This window comes from Pseudonaja textilis, chromosome 2 (genome assembly GCF_049901715.1).
Source record: "Pseudonaja textilis isolate UNSWEBS1 chromosome 2, rPseTex1.2, whole genome shotgun sequence".
NCBI classification, from domain to species: Eukaryota; Metazoa; Chordata; class Lepidosauria; order Squamata; family Elapidae; genus Pseudonaja; species Pseudonaja textilis.
The window spans coordinates 118,351,224-118,378,243 of NC_141991.1; the positions used below are offsets into that span (position 1 = coordinate 118,351,224).

The window sequence follows — 27,020 nt, forward strand, 5'->3', positions numbered from 1 at the left end:
ATAAAAATCTTGACATTATTGTCTTGACATTTGTAGCCTTTCTTTGATTTCCCACTTCTTCCATTAATTTAATTGTCACAGAAAATCCTTTAAGGAGACAAAGTCAGAGTAGCTGTGTAATAGTTTTGATTGGTAGTACTAGAAGCAATTCATTTAAAACCAATTTCAGTATCTGTTTTAAGGTCTGACAATGCTAGGGAAAACTGTTGTTGCCTTACTTCGATAGCTTATTCTCTAGCAACAGCAATTGGGATTGGAATTTCCATTTCTAAATGACAAAGAGTCATAAAATGTGATGTCACATGACTGTGATGGCAATTCTAGCACTTCCTAGTTAAGTGAATTCAGCATAACCATTAAGCAAGGACATCGTGTGGTCACTATTTGTGATCTCCTGCAGGCTTCCCAATTGACTGCTAGTAGAAACCTGGCCAAGAAGATCAGGTGACTATGAAACATTGCAACATCATAATTGCAAGCCAGTGCCAAGGGCCCAGATTGGGATTACATGACTGCAGGGATGTTGCAACAGCAGGAACATAAAATTCAAGAACAGGTTATAAATACCACTTATTCAGTACTGTGCAAGTTTTAAAAGTGATTGTGAACAAGTGGTTGTTAATCAAGGAGCACCTGTATGTGTATTAAAAAATGTACTGACACTACTCCAAAATAATAATCTCAGTATAAAAATTGTAAGATTATCATGGAAGTTAGTATTTTAGGCATAGGGTAGAGATAATATTCTGTCTTCCAGGCACTCAAAATTGATTGCAGAAAATTAAATCTGTAATATAAAAAGATATTAAGTATATCTTTTTCTTTAGAGGTACAGCAGAAAAATCTAATTTGACTGTTTACTTTTCCAGCATAGTCATCTGTATATCTCTTTTCTTTTAATATATACAGATTGTCCTCTTTTTGTTTCCTTTGTTGTTGTTATTTCACACTATTGCTTCTCTCCTTGTCCCTTCTCCTGGCTTTCTATCCCTTTCTTAATAAGGAAATATCTAATCTTTTATTTACTGCCCACTAAGGTAAATGTCTACCATCCTTTCATCACTCTTGTTCTAATCCTTACTGAGTAGACAACAAAGATCATGACTTTAAGAATGAGTGTTCTTTCCCATATTTCTTTGAGTAGCATTAGAAACATCCTTCAGCAATACTTCCTAAAGCATACAAGATTTTATCCAAAATACTTCAGGATTTTCATTTCCAAACACCAGCCCTCATATTCCATTTAAAGCCCTCTGCACCAGCCATAGTTTGACTCTACACTGTTTTACAGGCCTTGTAAAGTGCAACCTGTTATTCGGATGCTAGTCCTAGGAAATATTTCTATCTTATCGACATTTTTCGAGCCAGTCATTACCTTGAAACATTCTTTCCAGTTCTTCTCCATGGTTCATTTAATTTATGTCTCATGAATCAAATAATAGAATTCCTAGTTCAAAGGTGATTTGATTAATGTTATTTTTATACAGCAATTGTCTCATGGCAATCTCTCAGTTTAAACCATTTCAGTTGCCCTGCCTACTTATATTTTACTCATTTGTCAGTGAAAAAAAAACCCTTGAAATTCTGGTGGCTATGTCTTTTAAGAGGAAGAAAACGTAGAAGGCCACAGCATTCCTCTGAATACAGTAACAGGTATAGCTTCATGGTGAATTCAAGATTCTCACAGTAAGCATCATCTCTTAAGGGGAAAAGCAGGTGCAGAGAAGGTTACCTAAGCAGGGTCTGAGTGGCAGGTTAATCTTTTAATTTCCTCTATTTTGGGAAGCACTCTCCATAATGGGGATGAGAGCTCCTGATCGCTGGTGTGTGTGCCTCTCAAGCAATCACATGTCAGGAAAGGGTAGCATTTTGAATTGAATTTTGGCAGCATTTAGAACTGAGCATGAATACATGCCCATATAAATGGATTTGTTCCCAAATAAGATTTCTGGTTTTGACATGCCTGAAAATGTGCACTATATTTCTGATTCATAAGTAAGATTTTTTTTTTAACTTTCCCTTAAAAAAACCCAACCTCTTAGAAAACCACAGATGTATCTTCATCATTTCCTCTCTACCAGCCATTTCCCATTAATTAAATGAAGACAGCATTAATGCCCATTTTATATAAGTTCCCTGAATACTCTTTTACTGGCTGGGGTATAAATTCTAGCTTTTGAAATCTGATGCCTGCTTTTATGTTTCATTTTTAATTTCCAAGTAACTGTTTAGTTGAAATACAGTACACGACTGCTGGCTAACCTGCTGTTTTCTTTTGTAGAGGAAATACTATGTTCCCAGTGAGTCACCTTGTTGAGAGGATACAGTTTAATTCACATTTCCCCACATGTTGCATTATGATTTAGTTTTTCAGCTGCAAGCCCAAGGCAGAGTTCATCTTTTAACAACTCAACGTAGCAAAACATGTACTTTGGAAATCAGAAGGAAAGGGTTCTGTTTGGTCAAAAAGCAAGTGGATTTAAATCAGTAGAGACACCATAAATACTAAAGACTTTAAAAAGACCACAGAACTCAAGTTACTGTTTAGGCCTAGGGATCATTTGTGGACTGGCACAGTTATTTTGGTTAGAATCCAAATTTGTGTTGCTAAGCAAGACAATTGTTATGTGACTTTTGCCTCATCTTACGATCTTTTTGCCACAGTTGTTGAGCAAGTCACTGCAGTTGTTAAGTAAATCTTGCGGTTCCTAAGTGAATCTGGTTCCCCCTCCCCCAACTTTGTTTCTTGGAAGGCAGCTGGGAAGATTACAAATGGTGACCACATGACCCCAGTCCAACTGTCATAAATACATGCCAGTTGCCAAACATTTGAATTTTGATCACATGACCATGGGGATGCTGCAATGGTCATAAAGGTGAAAAACAGTCATAAGGAGCTTTTCTCAGTTCTGAGGTAACTTCAAACGGTAACTAAACAAATGGTTATAAGTTGAGGACTACCTGTATTTCATACCAATTTGTTTTTCCTCAGATGACTACAATAGCTGAGATGAAATCACCCATTTTGAGCTCCTGAATTTGTTTGGAATTATGAATGTGATTGGCTTAACAAAATGAGCTATCTCTTGCCTACTTATAAAGTATCCAAGATGACCTATCTCTCTCTAAATATATCTATTTCCCAAAAAGCAAGTGAACCACTTACTAGCACCCTAGAAACACCTTAGATTTCTTTCTTTCTTTCTCTTTCTTTCTTTCTTTCTTTCTTTCTTTCTTTCTTTCTTTCTTTCCTTCCTTCCTTCCTTCCTTCCTTCCTTCCTTCCTTCCTTCCTTCCTTCCTTCCTCCTTTCCTTTCCTTTCCTTTCCTTTCCTTTCCTTTCCTTTCCTTTCCTTTCCTTTCCTTTCCTTTCCTTTCCTTTCCTTTCCTTCCTTCCTTCCTTCCTTTCTTGGCAAGTACGTTCTTTTTCAGACAAAGGCTTTAGGCTGCTGTCACCTTCCATTTTTAATATGCAAGGATTTCTAGGTGGTGTATGTGAAGCTGAGAGACATTTTTGCAAACAAAAACAATGCTAGAAGTTAGCTTTTTCTTTTGTAGCAGCACACCAGCTTTCCATTTCTTTAAATTTAAGAGACACTGAAACAATTTAAGTGTCAGATTAAGTAAGGCAGATTGACAGGTGTCCTAGAAGAGAATCATGAGTGTATGATCAACCATGCTGCAGATCGCTTCACTAATTGGCTTCTGTTATGCGTGCGTGTTTAAAGTAGTAAAGGCTTTTAATTCTTTTAAAAGGTTTTAAAACAGTTGCAAACATTCTGCAACTGTAATGTTTTGGTTTTATTTGCCATGAAGCAGGACATGCACATGTATATTTTCTGTAATCCTGTTTTCCCTCGTAGTCAAATATTATATGCAAGTTTTGAGAGAATTGCAAACACCTGTTTAAATGAAAAAAATGAGATCCGTATAATGATCCCTTTTCAAAATCTCCTCAGCTCACCAGCAAAGCTTTGTCTGCTCATGGTACTGTGAGTTAACACTTCTGGATTTCTAGTTTTTCCACTGCCTCTATAGATAAATATAGTTTCTACAGGTAATCCTTGACTTACAATCATTCATTTAGTGGTCATTCAAAGTTACAGTAGTACTGAAAAATGTGACTTATGACCAGTCTTCACACTTACATCCATTGCAGCATCCCCATAGTAACTGACTCATACTTATGATGGTAGCAATGTCCTGGTAACCTATGATCACCTTTTATGAACTTCTGACAAGCAAAGTCAATGGAGAAGTCAGATTCACTGAACTGCAGTGATTCACTTAACAACCGTGGGAAGAAAGGTTGTAAAATGGGGCAAAACTCACTTGAAAACTGTCTTGCTTAGCATCAGAAATTTTGGGTTCAATTGTGGTCGTAAGTCGAGGACTGTCTGTGCTAACCAGGAAGAAAAGCGGGAATGAAACATGGGTTGACCTAATGCTGTTTTCTGTGTTGTCTTTGTCCTTCAGGTTCTGATATGCTGCAATGGATTGTGAAGCGTTTGGATATTACTAAGGAAGGTAGGAACATGTAATTATTTTTAAATGACATATTTTTCCCCTTAAAAGTGTGTAGTTTCTGATTGTTTGGCTTTATTCTGTGTACCCCATTGAAAGCAACTCATCTGTATTGTGTTTTTTTAAAAGAGGGGCTACATTTGGGAAGTATGATTATGAAGTGTGGGTACATCTATCCTCTTCAGGACCGAAAGAATCTGAATCTCAAAGCAGACACCAGTCTCTATCGATTCCAGGTGGGTGGATGGTAGAAGAAAGCTAACCTGCTTTGCATCATGGCAGGAACTAATGATGCATGTTTTTTTTTTTTAAAAAATAAAGCTTGTACTTGCTGCCTTTCGATCACAATGGCCCATACAGTTGCTTCCATAAAGTATCATGCAGTAAAAATGATCTTGGAAAAGAATAGCAGCAAATTATAAGAATCCTTAAAATGGTTAAGAAAATGACTCTAAAAGAAAAAGTAGTTTGTGGCATGCGGCAAAGGCACTTGTCTCCCCAACTTCTCCAGGCCATACCCTCCAGATTATAAAATTCAGAATTGCCAGCTAGGAATTCTGGGAATTGTAATTCCAACACAGGCTATGCCGCAGTAAAAGAGGGACAACTTTTTTGCTTTGAGTTCCATCATGGAAGTTTGGAAAAGAGTAAGAACAAATTGTCCCCTCCATTTTTATCTCCAGTCTCCATATTTTGCTTCTATCCTTCCTTGGCCTATTCTTCCATCTTTCATATTGTCCTTGTTATATCATTTAATAACTACAAAAAGAAACATAATTTTGATGGAGTGAATCAATGATAGCTATTTCAACATAAAAGTGAAAAACAACTGCAAACTAATTACAGGTAGTCCTTTTTCAGCAACTTAGTGACCGTAGTTACAGCAGAGATGAAAAAGTAACTTTGCAATGTAATCCTCCCTTTTACAACCTTTGTAGGTCCTTAAAGCTGTAAAGTTGAAGTAAGATAATAAACGCAGCCTTGGTTTCACTTGGTGACTGCTTCACTTAACAACCACCTTGCCAGTTCGAATTGTAGTATCTAAACAAAGACCATCTGTACCCTGTATAGCATTTTCATCATGAAATGCAAATACTAAGAGAGAATCTACAGTTTAAAGCTTGATGAATTTTCCTAATGTCATTACAGGTAGTCCTTGACTTATGGATCACAAGTGGGTCATAAGAATTCCTGTTGTTAAGCATGGCAGTTCAGCGATTTGGGCTCAGTTTTATGACTTGTTTGACACAGTTCTTAAGCAAATCAGTGCAGTTGTGAAGTGAATCCAGGTTCCCACACTGACTGCTTGTCAGAAGCTGGCTAGGAAAATCGCAAAGGCCAATGGTGTGACCCTGGGACACTGCAACCATCACCAACACATGCTGATTAACAAGTGCCCAAACCTTGATCATGTGCCCATGGGGATGTTAACAATGGTTGTAAGTGCAGGGACCAGTTGTAAGTCATTCTTTTCGAGTGCTGTTATAACTTTAGTCACTAAACAAAAGGTTATTGAGGACCACCTGTATTCTTAGCATCGTTGGCTTTCCCTTCACACGTTTCAACTCCCCCCCCCATTGTTAAAACATTATTCAAACTTGTTCTAATATAATTGGAAATAATAGGGAAGAAACGCGTTGAAATGAATTTTAAAACTTTTTACGTTTAAGCTTTATTAGCAGTGATATATTAAATGTAAGAATGATTTAGAAGAGCTTGTTAAGGAAAATTATCAATAACTTGATACTTCATTTTTGTCTTCCTTCCTACAGACACCCTACTTTTGGCCAACCCAGCAGTGGGGAGCAGAAGATACAGATTACGGTAAATTTAACATATTATGTCCTTTTTTTAGTGAAACTTCAATGTCAGCAAAAATCACATAAAATCAAAATGTCTTGATTTATGGAGTCATTTATGGAGCCCTCATATTCCACATTTATGGAGAAAAATACATTCTCTTTAAAAGGGAGGATTAGTTGCTAATTCCATTAGCTGCTTTTTATTTAAAATGTTATTCATACCCTTTTATATCTATCCGTCTATCTATCTATCTATCTATCTATCTATCTATCTATCTATCTATCTATCCATCCATCCTTCCTTCCTTCCTTCCTTCCTTCCTTCCTTCCTTCCTTCCTTCCTTCCTTCCCTCCCTCCCTCCCTCCCTCCCTTTCTTTCTTTCTTTCTTTCTTTCTTTCTTTCTTTCTTTCTTTCTTTCTTTCTTTCTCTTTCTCTCTCTCCCTCTCTCTCTCTTTCTGCCTTCTTCCTAATTTATCAGCTCAGGTACTGCCCAATTCAAAATCAATTCTCAGTGGCTCACAGTATAAACACACACCCAGGCTAGATTTCAAAAGATCCCATTTCAATAAGTTTAAAGAAATTCTGGGTGAGGTGCAAAACATGAACCATCAAATCAAAGAAAGCACAGAAAGTTTGGGACCTTCTCAAAATTAAAATGCTATTCCAATGAGAAAAACAATTCTGGAGAGTTTGTGGATTCCCAGGAAGTTTTTGAATGAGTTAAAAGAGATTGCTTGGTATAAGAACTGGAAGATGGGTGTATTCACCAAGGAAGTAAACTAACAAAATAGTGAGATCCCAGCCTTAAGTCTTTTTAATGCATAACAAAAATTAATTGTTGGAAAACTTCAGCAAGACTCCTGTGCAGAACAAAAATATCTTGAATATTTTTAAAGCAAATACTAATTACAGGTAGTCCTCAATTTACAACAGTTAATTTAGTGACCATTCAAAGTTACAAAAGCACTGAAAAAAGTGACTTATGATAATTTGAAACATCTCCATAATCAACCTGATCAAAATTCAGATGCTTAGCAACTGATCCATATTTATGACGGTTGCAGTGTCTTGGAGTCTTATGATCAGATTTTGCAACTTTCTGACAAGCAAAGTCAATGGAGAAGCAGATTCACTTAACAACTGTGTTACTAATTTAACAATTGCAATGATTCACTTAACAACAATGGCAAGAAAAAATGGGGTAAACTCACTTGACAAATGTTTGACTTAGCAACATAAATTTTGGGTTCAATTGTGGTATAAGTCGAGGACTACCTGTATAATACTCCCCTGGGTCATTGGGAAGGGCTTGATAAATTAAAATGTATCTGATTCTATCAATCTAAGCATCTGGCTGACTCTGTGACTGATCCATAATACAAGAAATACAGTCTTGTCCTCTTTCAGATTGATTTCTTCAAGTGCAGCACATCAATTAATTGAATCCCATTATCCTCTCTTGAATACCGTTAAAGGTAGCACATAAAGGATATGCAGGAGAAGGATTGAGAAGGATGTAAAAGGTGTTCAAAATGCAGAAGAACAAAAAGTAACTGAAATTTTAGGACTGCATTACAATCTGACTTTCTTTTCCTCAGTGTCTCTATTTCTGTCAATGAAAGGTATTGAAACACTTCTACACTTGGGGATCTCGTTTAAGATATAACCTCTTGGAAAGGAAGAAGATGTCCATACATTGAGACAGTGCTCTGTAGTCAAATAAGTTTTGGTCAACAAATGTACTGGACACAATCCTTTCAGTGTTGCTTCTTGTATGCCAACTGCAGATATCTTTTTTTTATCCTCCAAACCAGAGGTGGTATTCAGCAGGTTCTGACCAGTTCTGGAGAACCGGTAGCGGACATTTTGAGTAGTTTGGAGAACTGGCAAATACCACCTCTGACTGGCCCCGCCCCCATCTATTCTCTGCCTCCCAAGTCCCAGCTGATTGGCTGAGTCTTCTTGTGTTGCCCTGCACAGGAGAACGGAGCTGGAAAGCAGATTGGGGGGAAATGGGGATTTTGCAGTAACCTTCCCCCAGGAGTGGGGAGGGAATGGATATTTTACAGTATCCTTCCCCTGCCATGCTCACCAAGCCATGCCCACAGAATTGGTAGGAAAATTTTTTGAATCCCACCACTGCTCCAAACTGTTTCATTCAACTGTATCAAATGGGGTTAAATGTATTTCTTAGTTCAGTGGTAAAGTGCCAGCTTACTTACAAAAAGGTCTTACAGTCAGTTTCTGGCCTCTACATTTGAAAGGACTTCTGGTGAGGCAGGAGAAGACCTTAAGAGCTATAATGAGTCTTGATAGCTAGGGATTGATAGACTGGTGATTTGACTAAGTATGAAGCAGCTATTGTAAATATGGCAGATAATTGTCACCAACCAATACAGACTACTAAGAAACTTCCAAAACACACTCTCTCTCCCCCCTCCCTCCCTCTCCCCCCTCTCCTTTTAAAAGCTAGTTTTAATGAATTAATATTTGAATTATTTTTCTACTTGTTTTTATAATGTAAGCAGCCCACAGTCACCCTATAGAGGAGATGGGTGGAATAAAAATTTAATAAATAAAATAAATATGCTTCAAGAGATCCTAGAGTATCTTCATCGGACACAATGCAGCAACTTTTTATTCCTAAATAATCCTTTATCTTTGAAGAGTATTGAAAGTCATTCCTCTTTTAAAGTCATGAGTAAAAATATGCTGAACAGGAACATCAAACAGCAGTTCTGATCTTTGCTGTATATATAACTTGCACGTACATTAATTAAAGGTATTTGGCTACAGTTATTTAATGGATGCTTGCCAACTAAACTTTCTAAACTTCTACCTGCCCTTCACTTGCCGTTGCCTCCTCCACACCAATAGTGTGATTCAAGATGATGTGTCTGAAGAGGACATCAGCACCTCTCAGGCACAGCCTCCCTTTGGAAAATATTGTACAACATTCAGGCTAAATCTTAGTCATTAATCATATTCATTTGGTTTTTACAGCTGTGCAATAAAGTATTTTCTCTTTTTTAAAAATATCCCCAGCCATTTACCTAGCAAAGAGAAATATTAAGAAGAAAGGAGCTCTAGAAGATTATGAAAAGGTAGGAAGATTTTTTTTTCTTATGCAAGATTATTTCTAAGCATCTTAACCAGTAGCGTTATTTCAATACTTGATAAGTTTACCAGATCAGAGTATTGAGATATGATAAGCACATGAGGCTTAAGAACATGCTTATTTTATTCTTTTATTTATATGCTACTTTCTCCTCAAAGGAACCCAGAGTACTTTATAAGAGAAGGAAGAAAAATCTTGACCATTACAATAAGAATAAGAAGGTTTGAAAACAATTAAGATGAAAATTAAAAACAATTCATTTTAAAAAAGAAAAGCAAAATAGTAGATTAATTTAAGGGCGGTTTTGTTCCAAATAGTTCTTCAAATCTATGATTGAGTTAACAATCTTGTTTTTTGAAAGAATGTAGTATGAACTGTACAACATGCCGTAGCACACCACACCACAACACATAGAACTAGGAATTGGCTGCTTGTAAGCACCACAGCCAAGAAACAACCTGAATAATAGTTGTTCAAAATTTTGGCACCTTCCTTTGAGGTAAGTCAGGTTAGGAAACAAATGCCACATGGATTACAGAAATGCTATGTTATTATTGTATGGTATAATAATAGAATCTTGGAAGCCTGTCAGAGTTTCCCCCTCATAACCAAAGAATTTAGACTGACGACCACAACTGAGCTCAAAGTTTCTGTTGCTAAGCGAAACAGTTGTTAAGTGAGTTTTGCCCTATTTTATGACTTTTCTTGCTATAGTTGTTAAATGAATTACTCCAGTTATTAAGTTAGAAACACAGTTGTCAGGCTTCCCTATTGACTTGGTTTGTCAGAAGACTATAAAAGGTGCTCACATGGACACTGCAACTGTCATAAATAGGAGTCAATTATCAAGTGCCTGAATTTTAATCACATAATCCATGGGAAATCTGCAACAGTCATAAATGTGTAAAATGACCGTAAGTCATTTTTTTCAATGCCATTGTAACTTTGAACGGTCACTAAATGAACTGTTGTAAGTTGAGGACTGCCTGTAAGAACAAAGTTATTTTTAATTTGTTTCTTTTCTACTTCCCAGAAAAAAACTTGATGATGAATTGTCCTCTCTTAACAATTCATCCATTTCATCATTAAGATTATTTCCATATTTCTTTATATACATACATTACACCTCTACATATATAGCAATAGCACTTAGACTTATATATCACTTTGCAGTGCTTTTACAGTCCTCTCTAAGCAGTTTACAGAGTCAGCCTATTGCCCCCAACAATCTGGGTCCTCATTTTACCCACCTCGGAAGGATGGAAGGCTGAGTCAACCTTGAGCCTAGTGAGATTTGAATTGCCAAATTGCAGGCAGCTGACAGTCAGCAGAATCAGCCTGTAGTACTGCACTTTAACCACTGCACCACCGTGGCTCATATAGGGGTGATTAACCAGAATCAATTCAAATCTAACTCCTGACAGTGGAGGGATTTACATCCTATCTGTATGGTGCCCTGGCAGTGCCTTAACTCAAACACATTTCCTGGCTTCATTGCTTCTTAAGGAGATGGAAGGTACACATCCATGCCAGCTCCAAAACACTTTTTAAAGCTTCAATCTGAAGCGCACACTTCTCACAATTGTTATGCATTCTTTACAAGGAATCCTTGACTTGCAAATGTTCATTTAGTGACCGTTTGAGGATACAATGGCACTGAAAAAGTGACTCATGACTATTTTTTCACACTTACAACTGATGCATGATTCTGTAATCAAAATTGGGACACTTGGCAATTGGCCCATATTTATGACAGTTGCAGTATCCTGAGAGGTCATGTGATCCCCTTTTGCGACCTGACAAGCAGAGTCAATGGGGGAAGCCAGATTCACTTAACAACCATGTTACTAACTTAACCTCTGCAGTGATTTACTTAACAACCATGGCAAGAAAGGTTGTAACATAGGGCAAAATTCAATTAACGAGGACCTTGCTTTACAATGGAGATTTTGGGCTCAATTGTGGTTGTAGATTTCTACCTGTATTATATTTTATATTGTTTTTACGTTATTGTATTGTACATGTTCCAGTGCATTTTTAATTCCTCCTACCTGGGATCTCTTTTCAACGAGTGATTTATACCTGTGTAATGTAAAATACAAAAGCTTTCCTTTTTCATTATTTTGAAACACCGTCAAGACATTTATCCCTTTTTAAGTATTGACCACCTCATTATTGCCATTGCGATCAACGTTAAGAAATTTTGTTTAAAAATGTTATCAACCTTGTTTGTTTTATGCTTGGTGCATAAAGTCAGTGTTGCAACTGTTTATCACATCCTTTGTTGTTGAGTGCATCACAATGTTGCCTTTGCTGCTTTCTCACCCACTGTTTCTTTCCCAGGAACGTTATAGCGTATTGAACAAACGCATCAATCATAAATGGGACTTCATTATTATGCAAGCCAAGGAGCAGTACAGGTAGGAGACATTTCTTACCTGAGGAGGGGATGGGGATGTACAGGTAGTCCTTGACTTGCAATCATTTGTTTAGCCATAGAAGTTACAACAATGCTGAAAAAAGTGACTGAAAAAACACAACAATTTTTCACACTTACGACCATTGCAGTATCCTCATGGTCACATGATCAAAATTTGGATGCTGGGCAACTGGCGTGTATTTATGACAGTTGCAGTATCCCGGGATCATGTGATTTCCCCCTTTGCAACCTTTTGACAAGCAAATGAATGGGGAATCTAGTTTCACTTCACAATTGTGTTATTAACTTAACAACTTGAATTAATCACTTAACAGGTGTGGCAAGAAAGGTCATAAAATGGGCCAAAATTCACTTACCAACTCTCTTGTTTTGCAATGGAAATTTTGGGCTCAGTTGTGGTTGTAAACCGAGGATTATCTGTATTTTGTTTGAGCAAAGGAATAAGCAATAAGCAAGTGCAGGTGTTCAGTACAGAGCAATTTTATTTTAGCTTCTCCCTCTAAGAAGGGTCATTAAAAATTAACTTGGCTCTGCCTTTGCCTTGAGCCTCATCATTAGTAATGGACTTGCAATTTTGCAGATAAATAAAATTCATGGACAATGGTCTGTCCAGTGTCCAGATTCTGTTTGAGAGGTATGCTATTTTCTTTTCCTCTGGTAATGGGATGCTTGCATTGATATCTTAGGAGAACTTTTTTAATGACTGGCCACAGCCAATTTCATAATATGAAAGTAAAGTTTGTGGTTGCTTTATCTCACCTTAATCTAGAATTCACAACCTTAGATCCTTAGCTGTAAAATGGGGATAACACAAGTCCTTTATTGTATTTTTTTTTTTTTTACAAAACATCTTATTCACCATCTTCTTAGGTCACTAAAGGATGGAATATTTCTATTGTTTAGAGAGACATATACAAAGAATGATCCCTGAATTAAAAAAGGGAATATTTATAGAATGAAGTGGCAGGTTTTTCTCCATATTAAAGATCTACAAGAAAATTCCATGACACGTGTATGTTATTTTCTGTTAGAATATATAAATAATCCCAAGAAACAATTATAATCTCCTGTTTTGATTTATTTTTTAAAAAAAGTTTCTTGAATTTTGCAGTGCAGGAAGGGAACGAACGAAACAAGACCGGTATACTTTGGATTATCAAGAGAAAGCCTACTGGCTGGTGCAACGGACTGCTGTAAGCAAGAGTAGATTTATTTTTTAAGTAAATGTGTTTGTGCTATTACACAAGATGATTACAATGTACTGTAACAACTGGAAGCAAAATTACAGACATGCTGAATGTCTTGGTGCTAAGCATATACCCTGCCTGATTTCACTCAATGGAACACATTATTACATTATCACACATTATGAACACGTCATAAGTCAAGGACTATCTGTCATTGGGGGTTTTATTCATACGTTAGTTACATAATGGTAAATAATAAATGCCGAACATTTGTGGTGGGGATTGAGGCATTACATTTATGAGTTAATTAATTTCTTACGATTCGTGTGAGAATGGTGTTTAGGATGGTTGCTGGAGTATAAAAAATAGACAGTAAGGACACAGGGAAGCCTAGATATCTTTTCCTCCCTGTGACAGTGGACAAACTGGCCAAGGAAGCAGCCATGGATTTCTCCTGCATTCTCTGATATGCATCGTGCAAAAGTCTGCATCGTTTATATTTGTTTCCATGAACAAAGCTCCTGTAGTTTGATTCCTATTTCTACGGGGTTGCGATTGCAATTTCACTCAAAACCAACTGAAGTTATTTGCCCAAAGCCCCCAAATTAAATACAGGTTTGTGGAATTTCTGCCTCCTTATTATCTAATTTTCCCTCATTCATCTTCCATGCCTTGGGCTGCTCCGCAGGGTGCTTCTGGCAACTTTTCCACACTGGAAAAAGACATCAAGCTAAGCACCCAAAACAACAGCACGGTTTCTGGTCTTTGGGAGACACTTCTGGCAGATGCTGGGGGTTGCTTCCCTGAGCAGTTACTACACTGATCACAGCAGGCCGTAGAACTCCGACGCTTGCCAAGGAGCTACATTCCCTAATCCCAAATCATAATCAAAGATCCACTTTTAATTGTGCACACAGTGTAAATGGCCACTGAGAGCCCAGCAGTTAACAGACAGAAAAGTAGAAGCCTCCAGCAAATGTCAGGCTATAATTGGAGCTTGACTTGGAGGGGGGAAAAAGTACCATCTGTAGATAAGGTCTACACACCGCAACGGCCCCTTTGGTCCCAGTTCATCTTTCCTGCTGAAACCCCTTTGATCATGTCAGGCTTGCTTTTGGATCTTTCTCTTTCTTGAGCTGTTTCCCCCCACCTCCCCTCCCCTTTTAAGACTGCACCGGCTGAGGTTTAATTATTGATGGCCCAACTTCAGCAGATAGCAGATAGCAGATCCAAACTCAGCTGTGCTCAAAGCAGATGTGATAGCAGTACCAATCTGTTTATTATGTCAAAGCGTTCCTTTCTCCAATGGGTAATGCTTCCCCGCCCCCATGAGCCAACTTCCCTTGCCCAGATTTTGCTCGATTTTGTAGAAAAATGCTCCTGTATATTAGAAGTTACCAAATGCATCAATGGATATATTTCATAGCATTGATAACAGAAAAGGGAAATGCGCTGCTGCATCTTTTATGTCCCATGTATTACTGTGGCTGTATTAATTTATTTTACAAGTAGTCCTCAATATACAACCACAATTGAGCCCCAAATTTTTTTCGCTAAGCACGATAGTTGTTAAGTGAATTTTAGCTTGGGACACTGCAACTGAGTTTGGCCCCATTTTATGACCTTTCTTGCCACAGTTATTAAATGAATCGCTATAGTTGTTAAGTTACTAACGTGGTTGTTAAGTGAATCTGGCTTCCCCATTGATTTTGCTTGTCAAAGGTTGCAAAAGGTGATCACATGACCCTGGGACACTGCAACTGTCATAAATACATGCCAGTTGCCAAGTGTCTCAATTTTGATCGCGTGATCCTGGGGATGCTGCAAAGGTCAGGTGGGGGGGAAATGGTCATAAGTCACTTTTTTCAATGATGTTGTAATTTTGAACGGTCACTAAACAAAAGGTTGTGAGTCAAGCACTGCCTGTATACAGACTAATGTTAAAAAAATGACAAAAATACATCTTTGTTACCTTTTGTTTTGTTTCTATATTATAGCCTGGAATGCAAGACACGCTTGATTATGGGCTGGATCGAGCGACAGAGCCCTGTGAAAATAAGGTAAACCAGGTAAGCTTTAGCGCTATTCTAATTATAGAATTATAAACTTAACACTGTAATTAACTTTATCATACAAATGGGTTCAGCGGCAGACTATTACTGAACATTCCTGTATGTTCATGGAATGAGTGGCGGCCTTTTTGTTTTTAAACAGATCCTTTGGAATAGCAGGAATCAATCTGCATCAGAAAGACTAGTTAATCCCCTTTTCAAATGGTACTGTGGGTCAAGCATATCAAATGAAACATTTTTATTGCATGTATACCTTTTATACCTTTATTCAAAATATCTGGCCATCCACTGGAAGCAGTGATGTGTTTTTTTAAAAAAAATCCTACCTGTTTAGAGCTTGCTTTCCACGCGCATGCGCAGTGCTCAAACTCCGCCCTATGAATCAAGGCTGGTGAGCTGTGTAGGTGCACCTATGACATGCGCACGCCAAATGCGCGAATCGTGTGCAGGGCTCAGAGATGGCCCTTCCCTGGTGAGCTATGCTGTTTTTTTTAACTCAGCTGTGGTGTGGCAATCCGCTCTGCTGCACGAATCAGCTGAGCTAATAAACAGCAGAATATAGAAGTGAGAGGTAAGAGCAGGGGCAGGTGGGCGGGGCCAGTCAAAATCTTCCTTACCGGTTCTCCAAACCAGTCAAAATGTTCCCTACCAGTCCACCGGGACCGATCAGAATTTTGCATATCGCCTCTGATGAAACTCAGGTTGGATTGCAGCCTCTCTTATGACTGTCAAAAAATCAAAATGTAAATAGGTGGGAGATCTCATTATAGACCATCATCATTTTGGAACGGTAAGCAAATCTTGCATGTAAATTCAGCATGAGGTAAACAAAGGTTCTAGTATATTTTTTGCCTCAAAAAAAAAAGATTTTTTTTGTCTCTACAAGAGGGTTTTTAGTTTTCTTTCTTTCTTCCTCCCTTGCTTCTTTCCTTCCTTGTTTTCTACTATGGAATGTGTTCATAAGGCACAACAGATTTTAAAGAAATGGAAATCCTATTAGTTTGTTCTGGACTGCATCTAGACCTCTGTGAGAATTAAGCCCTTCTAAGCTTGTACCTAATTTCAACTATATATCTGATTTGTATAATACTGCTGGGCAGGCTATGCCACTCACATCATGGAGCTTTCTACAGAGAATGGAGGAATAAGGGAGATGGAAAATCTTGGCAGCTGAAGGCTGCCAATAGGTCAGTGGAACTCTTGTGGAAGGTGATGCTTGGCTTGCATCCAACTGAAGACCCCCTCAAGACAATCCTTGCATTGTTTTCATGTGATGCTTTGCAAGACTAACAAAGCTCTCTTGTGAATCAAGCTCTCAGAGGCAGGGAATCACAGCGGCAGGTGGGCTTTGTTGCTATGGAGACCGAAGAGGAGACACAAATGCAAGAGTTTAGGACTTAGCTTTTCCCTATAAAAGGAGGTGGTTGATAAACCTTATTTGAAAAAAGAAGTAGGATCTATCGACACAAGGATCTTGAAAAAAGGTCACCAAGGCAAGGTACACTGGATCCTAACCCTGGATTAATTAAGAAATACAAGTGGCATGATTTTCACCACACCTTCCCTTCCACATCTCCTCATCCTCACTGCTTGCAGTCCTTTCAAAATCTCTGCTCTTCCCTTAGTAGGGGAGATCCCTTTGTTATGCCAGCCAACACTGGATGGTGACTAAAAACACTGCAAAAAGTTTGTAAATTTCTAGATTCAGTTCTGGTCATTGGGAGTTTTATTATGTTCAACAATCAGATCTAACTATGAAGGGAATCACAGAAGTCAGTGATTGCATTTAGACTAATTCTAAATGAAAAATAAATAACTAATACAGTAACGCAGTGATGAAAAAAAGGAAGAAAAAAAAGAGAAAAATAGCAGCTTAAAATAGGAAATATAACCTTGATTCAGTAAATACTGAATGTATAAAAAGTGTGTGCTTTTTTCATTTTCCTTTTTCTTGAAAAATTTTAGATAGATAAAAGATAAACATGAAAATATAAAAAATATGTGGGAAATAATTAATTAACCATTTCCCTTCTGTCTTTTGTTTTCTCTCTCTCTAGTTTGTTTTTCTCCGATGTATATGACCTTCGTTCTCTGTGAAGTACTTGGTTGCTTCTCCTATAGAAGACTAATGTGCTGTCATTTTAATGTGAATCTGATCCTACTCAGGTGTCCTTATACATTACTAGATATTTAAACCTGGGAAATGGAAATCAACTGAAATGAGGGTTGGATCTACTTTAATTCAGCTGCTTTATAAACATTTGAAGCTTTAAAAAAAAATTCCTGTGGATTAGCCGCCATATTGTCTTTCCAGGTGGGCTGGAACTCAGTTGGAATTTCATTGTAATCATAGACTAGTGGAATAAGAAATTGTCCTAACATAAACAAGATGCAGATGCAGCATCCATCCTGGCACACCCTTTTATTGTCTTGAGTCTGAGTGAACAGTTTCCTATTCCTTTGGAGACAGGTCTTCCTAGCAACCATTATACAGTGACACAGCCTGAAGCTCATTGACAGGAACCATCAGGCAGCCTTTCCTGAAACACTTACCAGCTTCGACTAGTGCATCTTTAGACTGCCTTTTGTTTATATCCTTAATGATATGTGGCTCTTGGATAGTTGACTCATAGCAAAAGTAATCCTTTTCCAACCATGAATCAGTTATCTCAACAAGATTTATTGAAGTGAACAAGATTGATAGATTACCGAAATGTCCACATTTCCCACTAAAACCCATTTATTTTCCTAAGACATGAGGGCAGAGACGTTTGTCATTTCCTTCTAGTTTCTTTTCTGTATACAAGCAATAAGGTGGATCTTTTTATTGATAAAGGATGCACTTGCTGGTGTTTGTTGTTCTCTGAAACTGTTGAGAAGTGACCCTTAAATGTGATCTAATGAGTGTTTGAATGAGACTCTTAGAACCGAAAGGATCTCCACAAAACTTAGGGATTTTCCTGAAAGTCTGTGCCTTCCTCTTCCATCAGCTTATTTCAAACAAAGACATGCATGATACTTCAAAGGGAAACTACAAGCACAAACAGCCTGCAGTTAATTTCTAGCCTTCAATCGCTAGTTTTGCTGGTGAATGTCATATAACATCATCAGAGCTATTTAAATCATAGCATAACCACAGTGGCTATTGTTTAATTACAATGTTTATATATTTCAATATATTGTTTCCTATTGCTTTTCATTAATGTTTTCATTAATGTTGAATAATCTAATTTGTATTTCCTAAATGAGTCTACTTTAGGTTCATTATAACAAATGTGTAATTAAATGCATCCATATGTGTAATATACATATATATGGGTGGAAACTAATCAAGGAGAGAAGCAACTAAGAATTAAGGAGAAATTTCCTGACAGATAGAACAATCAATCAGTGGAGCAACTTGCCTTCAGAAGTTGTGAATGCTCCAACACTGGAAGTTTTTAAAAAGATGTTGGATAACCATTTGTCTGAAGTGGTGTAGGGTTTCCTGCCTAGGCAGGGGGGTGGGCTAGAAGACCTCCAAGGTCCCTTCTAACTCTTGTTATTCTATTATTCTATATACAGTATGTTATACCTAAATCTGTACACACACACACACGCGCATGCACACACACACATACACAGAGGCTAAGAAGAAGCAGGCATTACTAGCTACTAAAAAGAATAAAATCATTCAGTCTATGGATATCCTCATAATTTATTGGATGAAGTGGATTGATGCTAATCTAAATGTTTTAATTGTCAAACAGACTGTGACACTCTTTTCAATGCAGTGTTTCTTTGTTTTACAGAGAAAAACAATTGATGTATATAGGACAGAGGTAATTCATTGTAATTTGTTGTAATGTGTATTGTTAATTATAATCTGCATGAATACTTAATATACTTAATACTTATAGCACATATAAAGATCTTAGCAAGATTGTCAAAAATCCCCTTCTGAACACGTTAAAATCTTGGGAGTTTTTTTGCTTTTGTTTTAATCTATGAATAAAATGATAACCCGCAAATTCAATTTTTAGACAGACTGAATATAAGTACTCCTTGAATTATGTATGTAATGGAATCTGTCCATCATAGTCATCACTCATCACAGATGGAACGTTGGTCAATTTTGTGACCTTTTTATGGCAATTGTTAAGCTGATCATCACTGTTATTAAATGAACCAGTAGTAGTTCACTATGGGCACTGATTTGCCAGAAACTGGAAGCAAATGTTGGTTTTCCGCACAGCTGTCATAAAAGAGATCAAATGATCATGGGATGCTGCAAACAGCTATAAATGCAGCCCGGTTGCCTAATGCCCAGTTTGGTCATGTGACCACAGGAGGGTAAAGGCCAGAATCTCGGTTATTAAATGACAACCAGGCAGATCTATCAGAACATCAAACAGTTGCAAAATGTACAGGTAATCCTCAATTTGCAACAGTTCATTTGGTGACTTTTCACACTTACGACCGTTGCAGCATTCCATGGTCATGTGATCTACATTCAGGTGCTTGACAACTGACTCATATTTATGAGGGTTGCAGGGTCCTGTGGTCACCTTTTGCAAAACCTTGTCACAAACAGAGTCAGTTGGAAAGCCAGATTCACTTAACAACCGTGTTAAGTGAATCTTAACAAATTTCTCACATAACAAGATAAATTTTGGTTTCAACTGTGGACCTCAGTCGAGGACTGCCTGTACTGCTGTCAGGAGGCAAGTAAGATCCTGGAAGTTTTTCCAGTTTGTTCCTTCCTCTCTTGCATCGATTCAGAACAGCTTATGAAATGATATGGCCTATGGTAGAATATCAGCCTATTGCCCCCAACAATCTGGGTCATTTTATCCACCTCGAAAGGATGGAAGTCTGAGTCAGTCTTAAGTCTGGTGAGATTTGAACTGCCAAATTATAGGCAGCCGGCAGTCAGCAGAAGTATCCTGCAGTACTGCACTCTAATCACTGCGCCACCGTGCATGTATTTAATTGTACATAATTAAATAATTGACTACTAGCTTTCATGGGCATCCATAGCAAACCACGATGACATCAGAGTGATGACGAAGTCTTCAGCTCTTCCAGGTAGTCCAGGTCAGGAAAAAGACTGCACAAATCTGGCTGGTTCATGGGGATAAGCTGTGTTAATAGAATCTTGAAAGCCTGACTGAATTCTTTCTTAGGCTTTCTCTGTTTCCTGGGCTGAAAGCTTATTTTTGCAAACATCACCTCTGCCTTGTTTCTCCAAGGTCATTGTCTTAACGCCCTATGCACACATGGCGACACCATGTCACAAAACATGCTACTTGCGTAGCAGTGCTTGCACAAATTACAGTCTTTGCATCATGATGAGCTGGTGCTCATTTCATCATCTCTTCCCCCGCCACCGAGATGCCCGTATTTGGTTTTTATTAATCCCTTTACAAGTAGTCCTCAACTTACAACCACAATTGAGCCCAAAGTTTTGACTGCTAAGCTAGACTGTCGTTAAATTAGTTTTAGCAGTAGCAACATAGCAATACCACTTAGACTTCTATACCACTTTGTAGTGCTTTACTGTCCTCTAAGCAGTTTTACAGGTGAGCACATTTCCCCCAACAATCTGGGTCCTCATTTTACCCACTTCAGAAGGATGGAAGGCTGAGTCAACTTTGAGCCTGGTGGGATTTGAGCAGCCGATAGTCAGCAGAAGTGGCCTGCAGTACAGCACTCTAACCACTGTACCACTGAGGCTCTATTTTATGAGCTTTCTTACCAGGGTTGTCAAGTGAATCACTACAGTTAAGTTAGTAATGGTTGTTAAGAGAATCTGGCTTCTCCATTGTCTTTGCTTGTCGGATCACAAAAGGGGATCACATGATCCCAGGACATGCAAATGTCATAAATGCATGCCAATTGCCAAGTGTCCAAATTTTGATCATGTGATCCCAGGGATGCTGCAACAGTTGTAAATATGAAAACCGCTCATAAGTCACTTTTTAAAATGCCATTGTAATTTCAAATGGTCTACCTGTATTCTATCTGACAGTAAAGCCAACCTTTTGACTTCTTCTTTCTTGGCTACCAATGTTCAAATGATCACATTGAGTGCATTGATGCTGTGTCATTTACACAAAGTCATTGCATCTATGTAATACACTGAAATGGCTGAGTGTTCAACTAAGCCCCATCCTTCCTTCTCGCTCACATCAGTGTGCTATCATTTGCCATTGCAATCGTTTCAAAGCCAAAGTATCTTTTGAATTGGTTCCTCCACGTGTGAGGCTTAAGTTAATGCATTTGTTGTGCCTCCAAATAGGCTATATATACTTGTCTAATCCACACATTGATTTTATAGCCATTCTTGTTTCTCTTGTCTTTTAAGTGGAAGTTCTTTGTAGGAATAATATGGCCCAGGGATGGCAGGTGATGGAAACAAGCTTGTAATAAAATGTCTCTTCAGTTTATCTTTGTTCTTTCCAATACAATAAACTTCATCAAGACTTAAACTACAATTCAGAAATCTGCCTGCTGGGCAACCACTTCTTGCAAGAGCAGGTCACACAATGTTAAGGAACAATAACATTGTGTGACCCGCTCTTGAAAGCATTCATTTCTTTGTGAATAAAGCTTGAAGTCAATTATTTGCTGTTCTACTAACCTATGCATCTATATGTATCTGCCTGTACAGATCATGAACCTCCAACAGGCACTCATGAAGACTGCAACAAAGTCATCTGTCTCTCTGGGAGGGTAAGCTCTGACATCTTGTATGTCTTTTAAGCAATATTTTTGATCAAGCCATTTAGCCAGATGTTATCTTTTTAAACATAGAAAAGGTTTGCTATGATACTTAAGCTTCACCCAGAGGAGTTTATAATTAAGAATCCCCAAAGGAACAGATATACTGTACATATTCAGTAATGAGATGTGGTTGCTTAAGAAAGCCACACTACTGTAGCAGTGGTGGAATTCAATTTTTTTTACTACTGGTTCTGTGGGCGTGGCTTGGTGGGCATGGCAGGGGACGGTTACTGTAAAATCCCCACTCCCTCCCCAACTCACTAACCTGCTTTCCAGCTCCGTTCTCCTATGCAGGGCAACAAAAGAAGACCCAGCCACTCAGCTGGGACTCGGGAGGCAGCGAATAGATGGGAGGGGGCTAGTCAGAGATTGTATTGCCAGTTCTCTGAACTACTCAAAATTTCTGCTACTGGTTCTTCAGAACTGGTCAGAACCTGCTGAATACCACCTCTGTACTATAGTATTAATAGACATAATTCAGTGAGAACAGTATAAATTTCCATATTTCATTTTCAGATAATCTTTTCTTCCTTCTCTCCCTCTCTCTATGTCTCTTATTTACAAACATACTTTATATCCTTACCTCACACTCATCATCCGTCCATCTCAGCATTTTTCTATGACTGTAACTTCTCACAAGTTAGGATGGATTGTATGCTACAATCAATATTAGAAACCAATACATCAGTAACAAAAGCATTCAGGCCTATTGTTTTTCCCAGAAGCCTACCAGAACATGAAGGATTTTGCTGCTTTGTGAAACATAACCTGAAGATGGATGGGCTGTCCTTACTCTAGGAGGCAAGGTGATCCATAACAAGGGGGCCTCAACCAAGAAAACATCTTTGGGTCCCAACCCTTTAACCCAAGGGTCTCCAAACTTGGCAAGTTTAAGACTTGTGTACTTCAACTCCCAGAATAACTGAGCTAACATGACTGGAGGAGGAATTCTGGGAGTTGAAGTCCACAAGTCTTAAAGCTGTCAAGTTTGAAGACCCCTGCTTTAACCTCACTAGTTGAGGACTTGCCAAAGGCCCACTTAGGCCCTCTCAGAAAGAAGGTGCACAGGTAAAATTGGGATTGAATTGGACCTGGGGGTCTAAAGTCAACCAATGTACCAACTTCAAGATAGCTGTCAATTGCTAAATGCCTCTCCATGACTCTCAGAGAGCTAATGACCCACCTTCAAGTGGTGGGTGCTACCATAACAACCAGATGACTGCAAGGAATATAAATCCTTCCATTCCCCAGTATTCAGTCAGAACTGAGGATGCTTCTCATCCAAGAAATATCTTCAAGAAAAACACACATAGAAAGTCCAGTTGCCTTTTGAAAAAATATCCTTGGGATTCTCTCCTTTGTCAACAGTCAAGACCAACTATACTTTCTGAATCACCACTGAGGCCTAAAATGTGTTGCAGTAATGTAATTGTGAGGGCGCAAGTCATTATTTATTTATTTACTTATTTATTTTGATTTGTCATTCGCTTACAAGATAATAGGTATAAGTATATACATAGTTATGGGTACATGAAAGGAAAATAAAAGAAACAATAGGACAGGGACAGTATTTTGGACACCTCAGTCCAAACACACTCCTAAGTGGCTTTAATACAAATATATGCATTCCTCCTTCCCTTCACAGGTTTCCTTCCCAAGTTTCCCAGTATTCATAAATTTACAGTTGTAATTTTGTAAGTTCCATTTGGGGTTTTTAACAAGCAAGACAGTCATGCTTTCTACAACTAGACTTCTGAACAGGAACGCCAGTTGTAAGGGGTGCCTATCACTGAAAAATAAACCACGTTCAGATTTCCACTATTTACTTGTTCTTCTGACTCATAATTAGCATTATTTCCAATCCACTAACCTGTTGAAAAAATAGTTATTGAATAGTAGTATTATAGAATAGTAATCTATTTTAGAGCAATTAGGACATTTCCAAATGTGTCCATGAAATTCTTGTTTTAAAAGGACCAAACTTATATATGTTTGTTTGTTATATCTATATATGAATTCCGCCTAAGTGATCAATTTCTCATTTCTGCTATAATCTAAAATTAGATTTTTAACCACAATATTATCCTTTTCACACATCAAATGCTGGCCAGGGAAGCTCCAACTGTATTTAATTCCATCCTTTAAAAAATGTATAAATCTGCTTAATTGTTCTGAAACTAAAAACTGAAAATACTAGCATTTTTGTACTGTTTATCTTTTCTGTAACTTCAGCATATTTCATCCTGAGGGACTTAATTATTGGAGCTTTTTTGAATTCATTGTACATTATGTTCTAAATTAATTTATTTTTTCTTTTTGATGTAACCTTGCAGCCCAGTGGTGGGAGTCAAAAAATTTTTACTACCAGTTTTGTGGGCGTGGCTTGGTGGGCGTGGCAGGGGAAGGTTACTGCAAAATCCCCTTCCTTCCCCACCCCACTTACCTGCTTTCCAGCTCTGTTCTCCTGTGCAGCCGATAAAAGAAGACCCAGCCAATCAGCTGGTGCTCTGGAGGCAGAGAATAGGTGGGGCCAGTCAGAGGCGGTATTTGCCGGTTCTCCGAACTATTCAAAATTTCCGCTACCGGTTCTCCAGAACTGGTCAGAACCTGCTGACTACTACCTCTATTGCAGCCCCATGAATTATGTGCATAAGTAGTTTATATGCACCACTGTTGATATAATCATCTACATCTGAAACATCTATAAGCAGGAAATTACCACAGAGTTGCAGAAAACCGAAAGCTAGAGTTTATTGCTTCTGTAAGCAAGAATTGCTGGAAGGTACTTTGGGAGATGTTTATAGAAAATCTCAGCTGCATTCCTGAACTACAGCATATCAATTCTAGCCAGTCAGAATTCTAGCCAGGTATTTGTCTTAAAAATGTAAGGTGGGCTTGAATATCTGCCAGACCAAGCACCTGCCAATAGAAACCCAATGCTCAACAGCTCAATCCTCAATGAACTTGTTTAGAAAAGTTATTTGGTGTAATCAGTTCTCAATCTTCTAACAGCAAGTGAGGGATCCCATGTTTGAATTACTTCCCATGTCCAAACAAAAATCCTCTTCATAGAGAAGTGTTGTATCTGGGATAAAATTAAGGTACATCTTTTCTGTCTATCGTGCAAACTTTCTATGGCTGATGCTTTGGTGTTTGGGCATCCATTCAAACGTCTGCTCCATTGTATCATTCCAAAGTGGAACAATCTAATAATGTGCCATGTAGTAAGCATATTAATCAGGCTCAAACATGTCTAACTTCTGAATCTAGATAAGGTTGGCCAGGGGCTGCCACCTACAGAAACTCAAGTGTAGTATAATTAGACTTTTGAAGGCAGTTTCTTGGAGAGCTCCGTGTCTCTTAACCCTGTAAATAATACAGGAACGATAATTACTGGCAGGTCAATAATACGCTAGACAGAAAACTGCAAGTGTTACTGTTTCATCATATCATCAATGAAATGTTCTTCTGTCTGGGATGTCATTGGAAATGTGAATAATGTGAATTCATCTATTTATTCTGGACTAATAACTGCATGTAGATGTTTCCTTGGTTTTTGTCTCTAATACTTTCAGAATAGTGAAGTACTGTGAACAGTTCTGCTCCAATGACCCTATAATCTCAGGATGCCTACCCAGCAACCCTTGGCTTTCTGATGATGTGGATTTTTGGGAACTCAATGCAAAACTGTATGTATAGCGTTTATTTCAGCTCCTAAGTTACATTGACTCTTACTTGCTTTTCCTTTTTTCCCCCTTTTCTTTTAGAACATAGAATAATAGGGTTGGAAGGGATCTTGGAGGTCTTTTAGTTCAACCTCCTGCCCATGGCAAGAGATCCTATACTATTCCAGACTTTCTTTGGGCTTGATGGGATGGTTACACTCAAGCATAAAAAGAATAACAGAACAGAATAATCAAGTTGGAAGGAACCCTGGACATATTCCAGTCCAGTTTTAGTATCAGAGCAACTTTCAGTTTATGAATGTCTGTGTGTAGCTTTGGCATATAGCCATGCTGACCACATGACCTTGGAAATTGTCTTTGGACCACACTGGCTCCCTCAATCAAGAAATGGAGCTGAGCATTCACTCACATGTGAATAAAAGTTTGCTAAAGAAAGGACAGACAGAGTTCTCAGTTCTGTCAAAACACAAAACAAAATAGACACCTCTCAAAATAATTGATTTCAGGGAGAAACAACACTGTTTATTTATAAATAAACATGTGAGCAGGTCCATGAATTCAATCTTAATTTAAAAGAGACTTTTTCTCCTTTGGCAGGGTAGAAATCCCCACCAAGACACGGGTGGAGAAATGGGCCTTAAACTTTAATGAGCTGATGAAGGACCCCAAAGGACGTCAGAATTTCCAGCTGTTCCTGAAGAAGGAATTCAGTGGTAGGTATGAAGATGTGCCTGCTTTTCCACTTGTCAAGGTGTTTAGTCCGAAGTCATTGTTGTCCACTGTTCCACAGCAAGCTGAGAGGAATTTTATGCACAGAAAGTGATTTAATCCCTTAATTATTTGCAAGGTGATGTGGGATTACATTGCAGCTATCCATAATAAGAATAAAGCTATGACTTATTATAGATTTTGTCTATGAAGTGAGAAGCCATTATATACTTGAGGCCCAACAGAATCTTCATGGTTTAGTAAAAGGGCTCAAAAACATTAAGTTTTGTCCTTTACAAATCCCCCTGGTTTGGGACATTCATAAATAAAAAAGGGGTAATATGATAGCCACATACCAGGGAAAATAATTTCCATGTGTTACTTGGATAATGGGAAATTGTTTGTTATGATTTGGAGAGCAGAGTCAGAAAAATTAAATCTGCAAATGTTCTAGAACTCTGTTCATGATCTTAATATGGTCATTCTAGACTCATTTATTCTCTTTTTAATATTGTCTTACAAGAGTTGATATCATAAAATGCTGCCTAGAGTCACTCTCAGTAATAAGATGGAGGTGTATAAATTTAATAAATAAGATGCTGTTTCTTCTTCCTGTTTAATTCAGGTGAGAATCTGGGATTTTGGGAAGCTTGTGAAGATTTGAAGTATGGAGATCAATCCAAAGCGAAAGAAAAAGCAGAAGAAATTTACAAGTGAGA

At 38.0% G+C, this 27,020-nt stretch overlaps 1 protein-coding gene across 4 annotated transcripts in view; it reads left to right on the top strand.

Moving 5' to 3' along the window:
* The window catches only part of RGS9 (regulator of G protein signaling 9), a 42,961-nt gene that overhangs the window by 4,872 nt on the left and 11,069 nt on the right, over positions 1 to 27,020 (top strand). For 2 of the 4 annotated variants that reach the window (XR_003375076.2, XM_026711199.2), the window contains exons 3-14: positions 4,475 to 4,525; positions 4,652 to 4,758; positions 6,295 to 6,346; positions 9,371 to 9,429; positions 11,787 to 11,863; positions 12,995 to 13,076; positions 15,068 to 15,130; positions 18,934 to 18,963; positions 21,795 to 21,856; positions 25,483 to 25,596; positions 26,191 to 26,306; positions 26,927 to 27,014. Coding sequence is in view for 3 of the 4 variants with exons in the window: in XM_026711199.2 (XP_026566984.1) it covers positions 4,475 to 4,525; positions 4,652 to 4,758; positions 6,295 to 6,346; positions 9,371 to 9,429; positions 11,787 to 11,863; positions 12,995 to 13,076; positions 15,068 to 15,130; positions 18,934 to 18,963; positions 21,795 to 21,856; positions 25,483 to 25,596; positions 26,191 to 26,306; positions 26,927 to 27,014 (901 nt within the window). In the remaining variant the exon portion in view is untranslated. Of the gene's footprint in view, positions 1 to 4,474; positions 4,526 to 4,651; positions 4,759 to 6,294; positions 6,347 to 9,370; positions 9,430 to 11,786; positions 11,864 to 12,994; positions 13,077 to 15,067; positions 15,140 to 18,933; positions 18,964 to 21,794; positions 21,857 to 25,482; positions 25,597 to 26,190; positions 26,307 to 26,926; positions 27,015 to 27,020 lie in introns of all 4 variants that reach the window. The other 2 variants (XM_087925046.1, XM_087925047.1) reach the window with 1 other exon arrangement.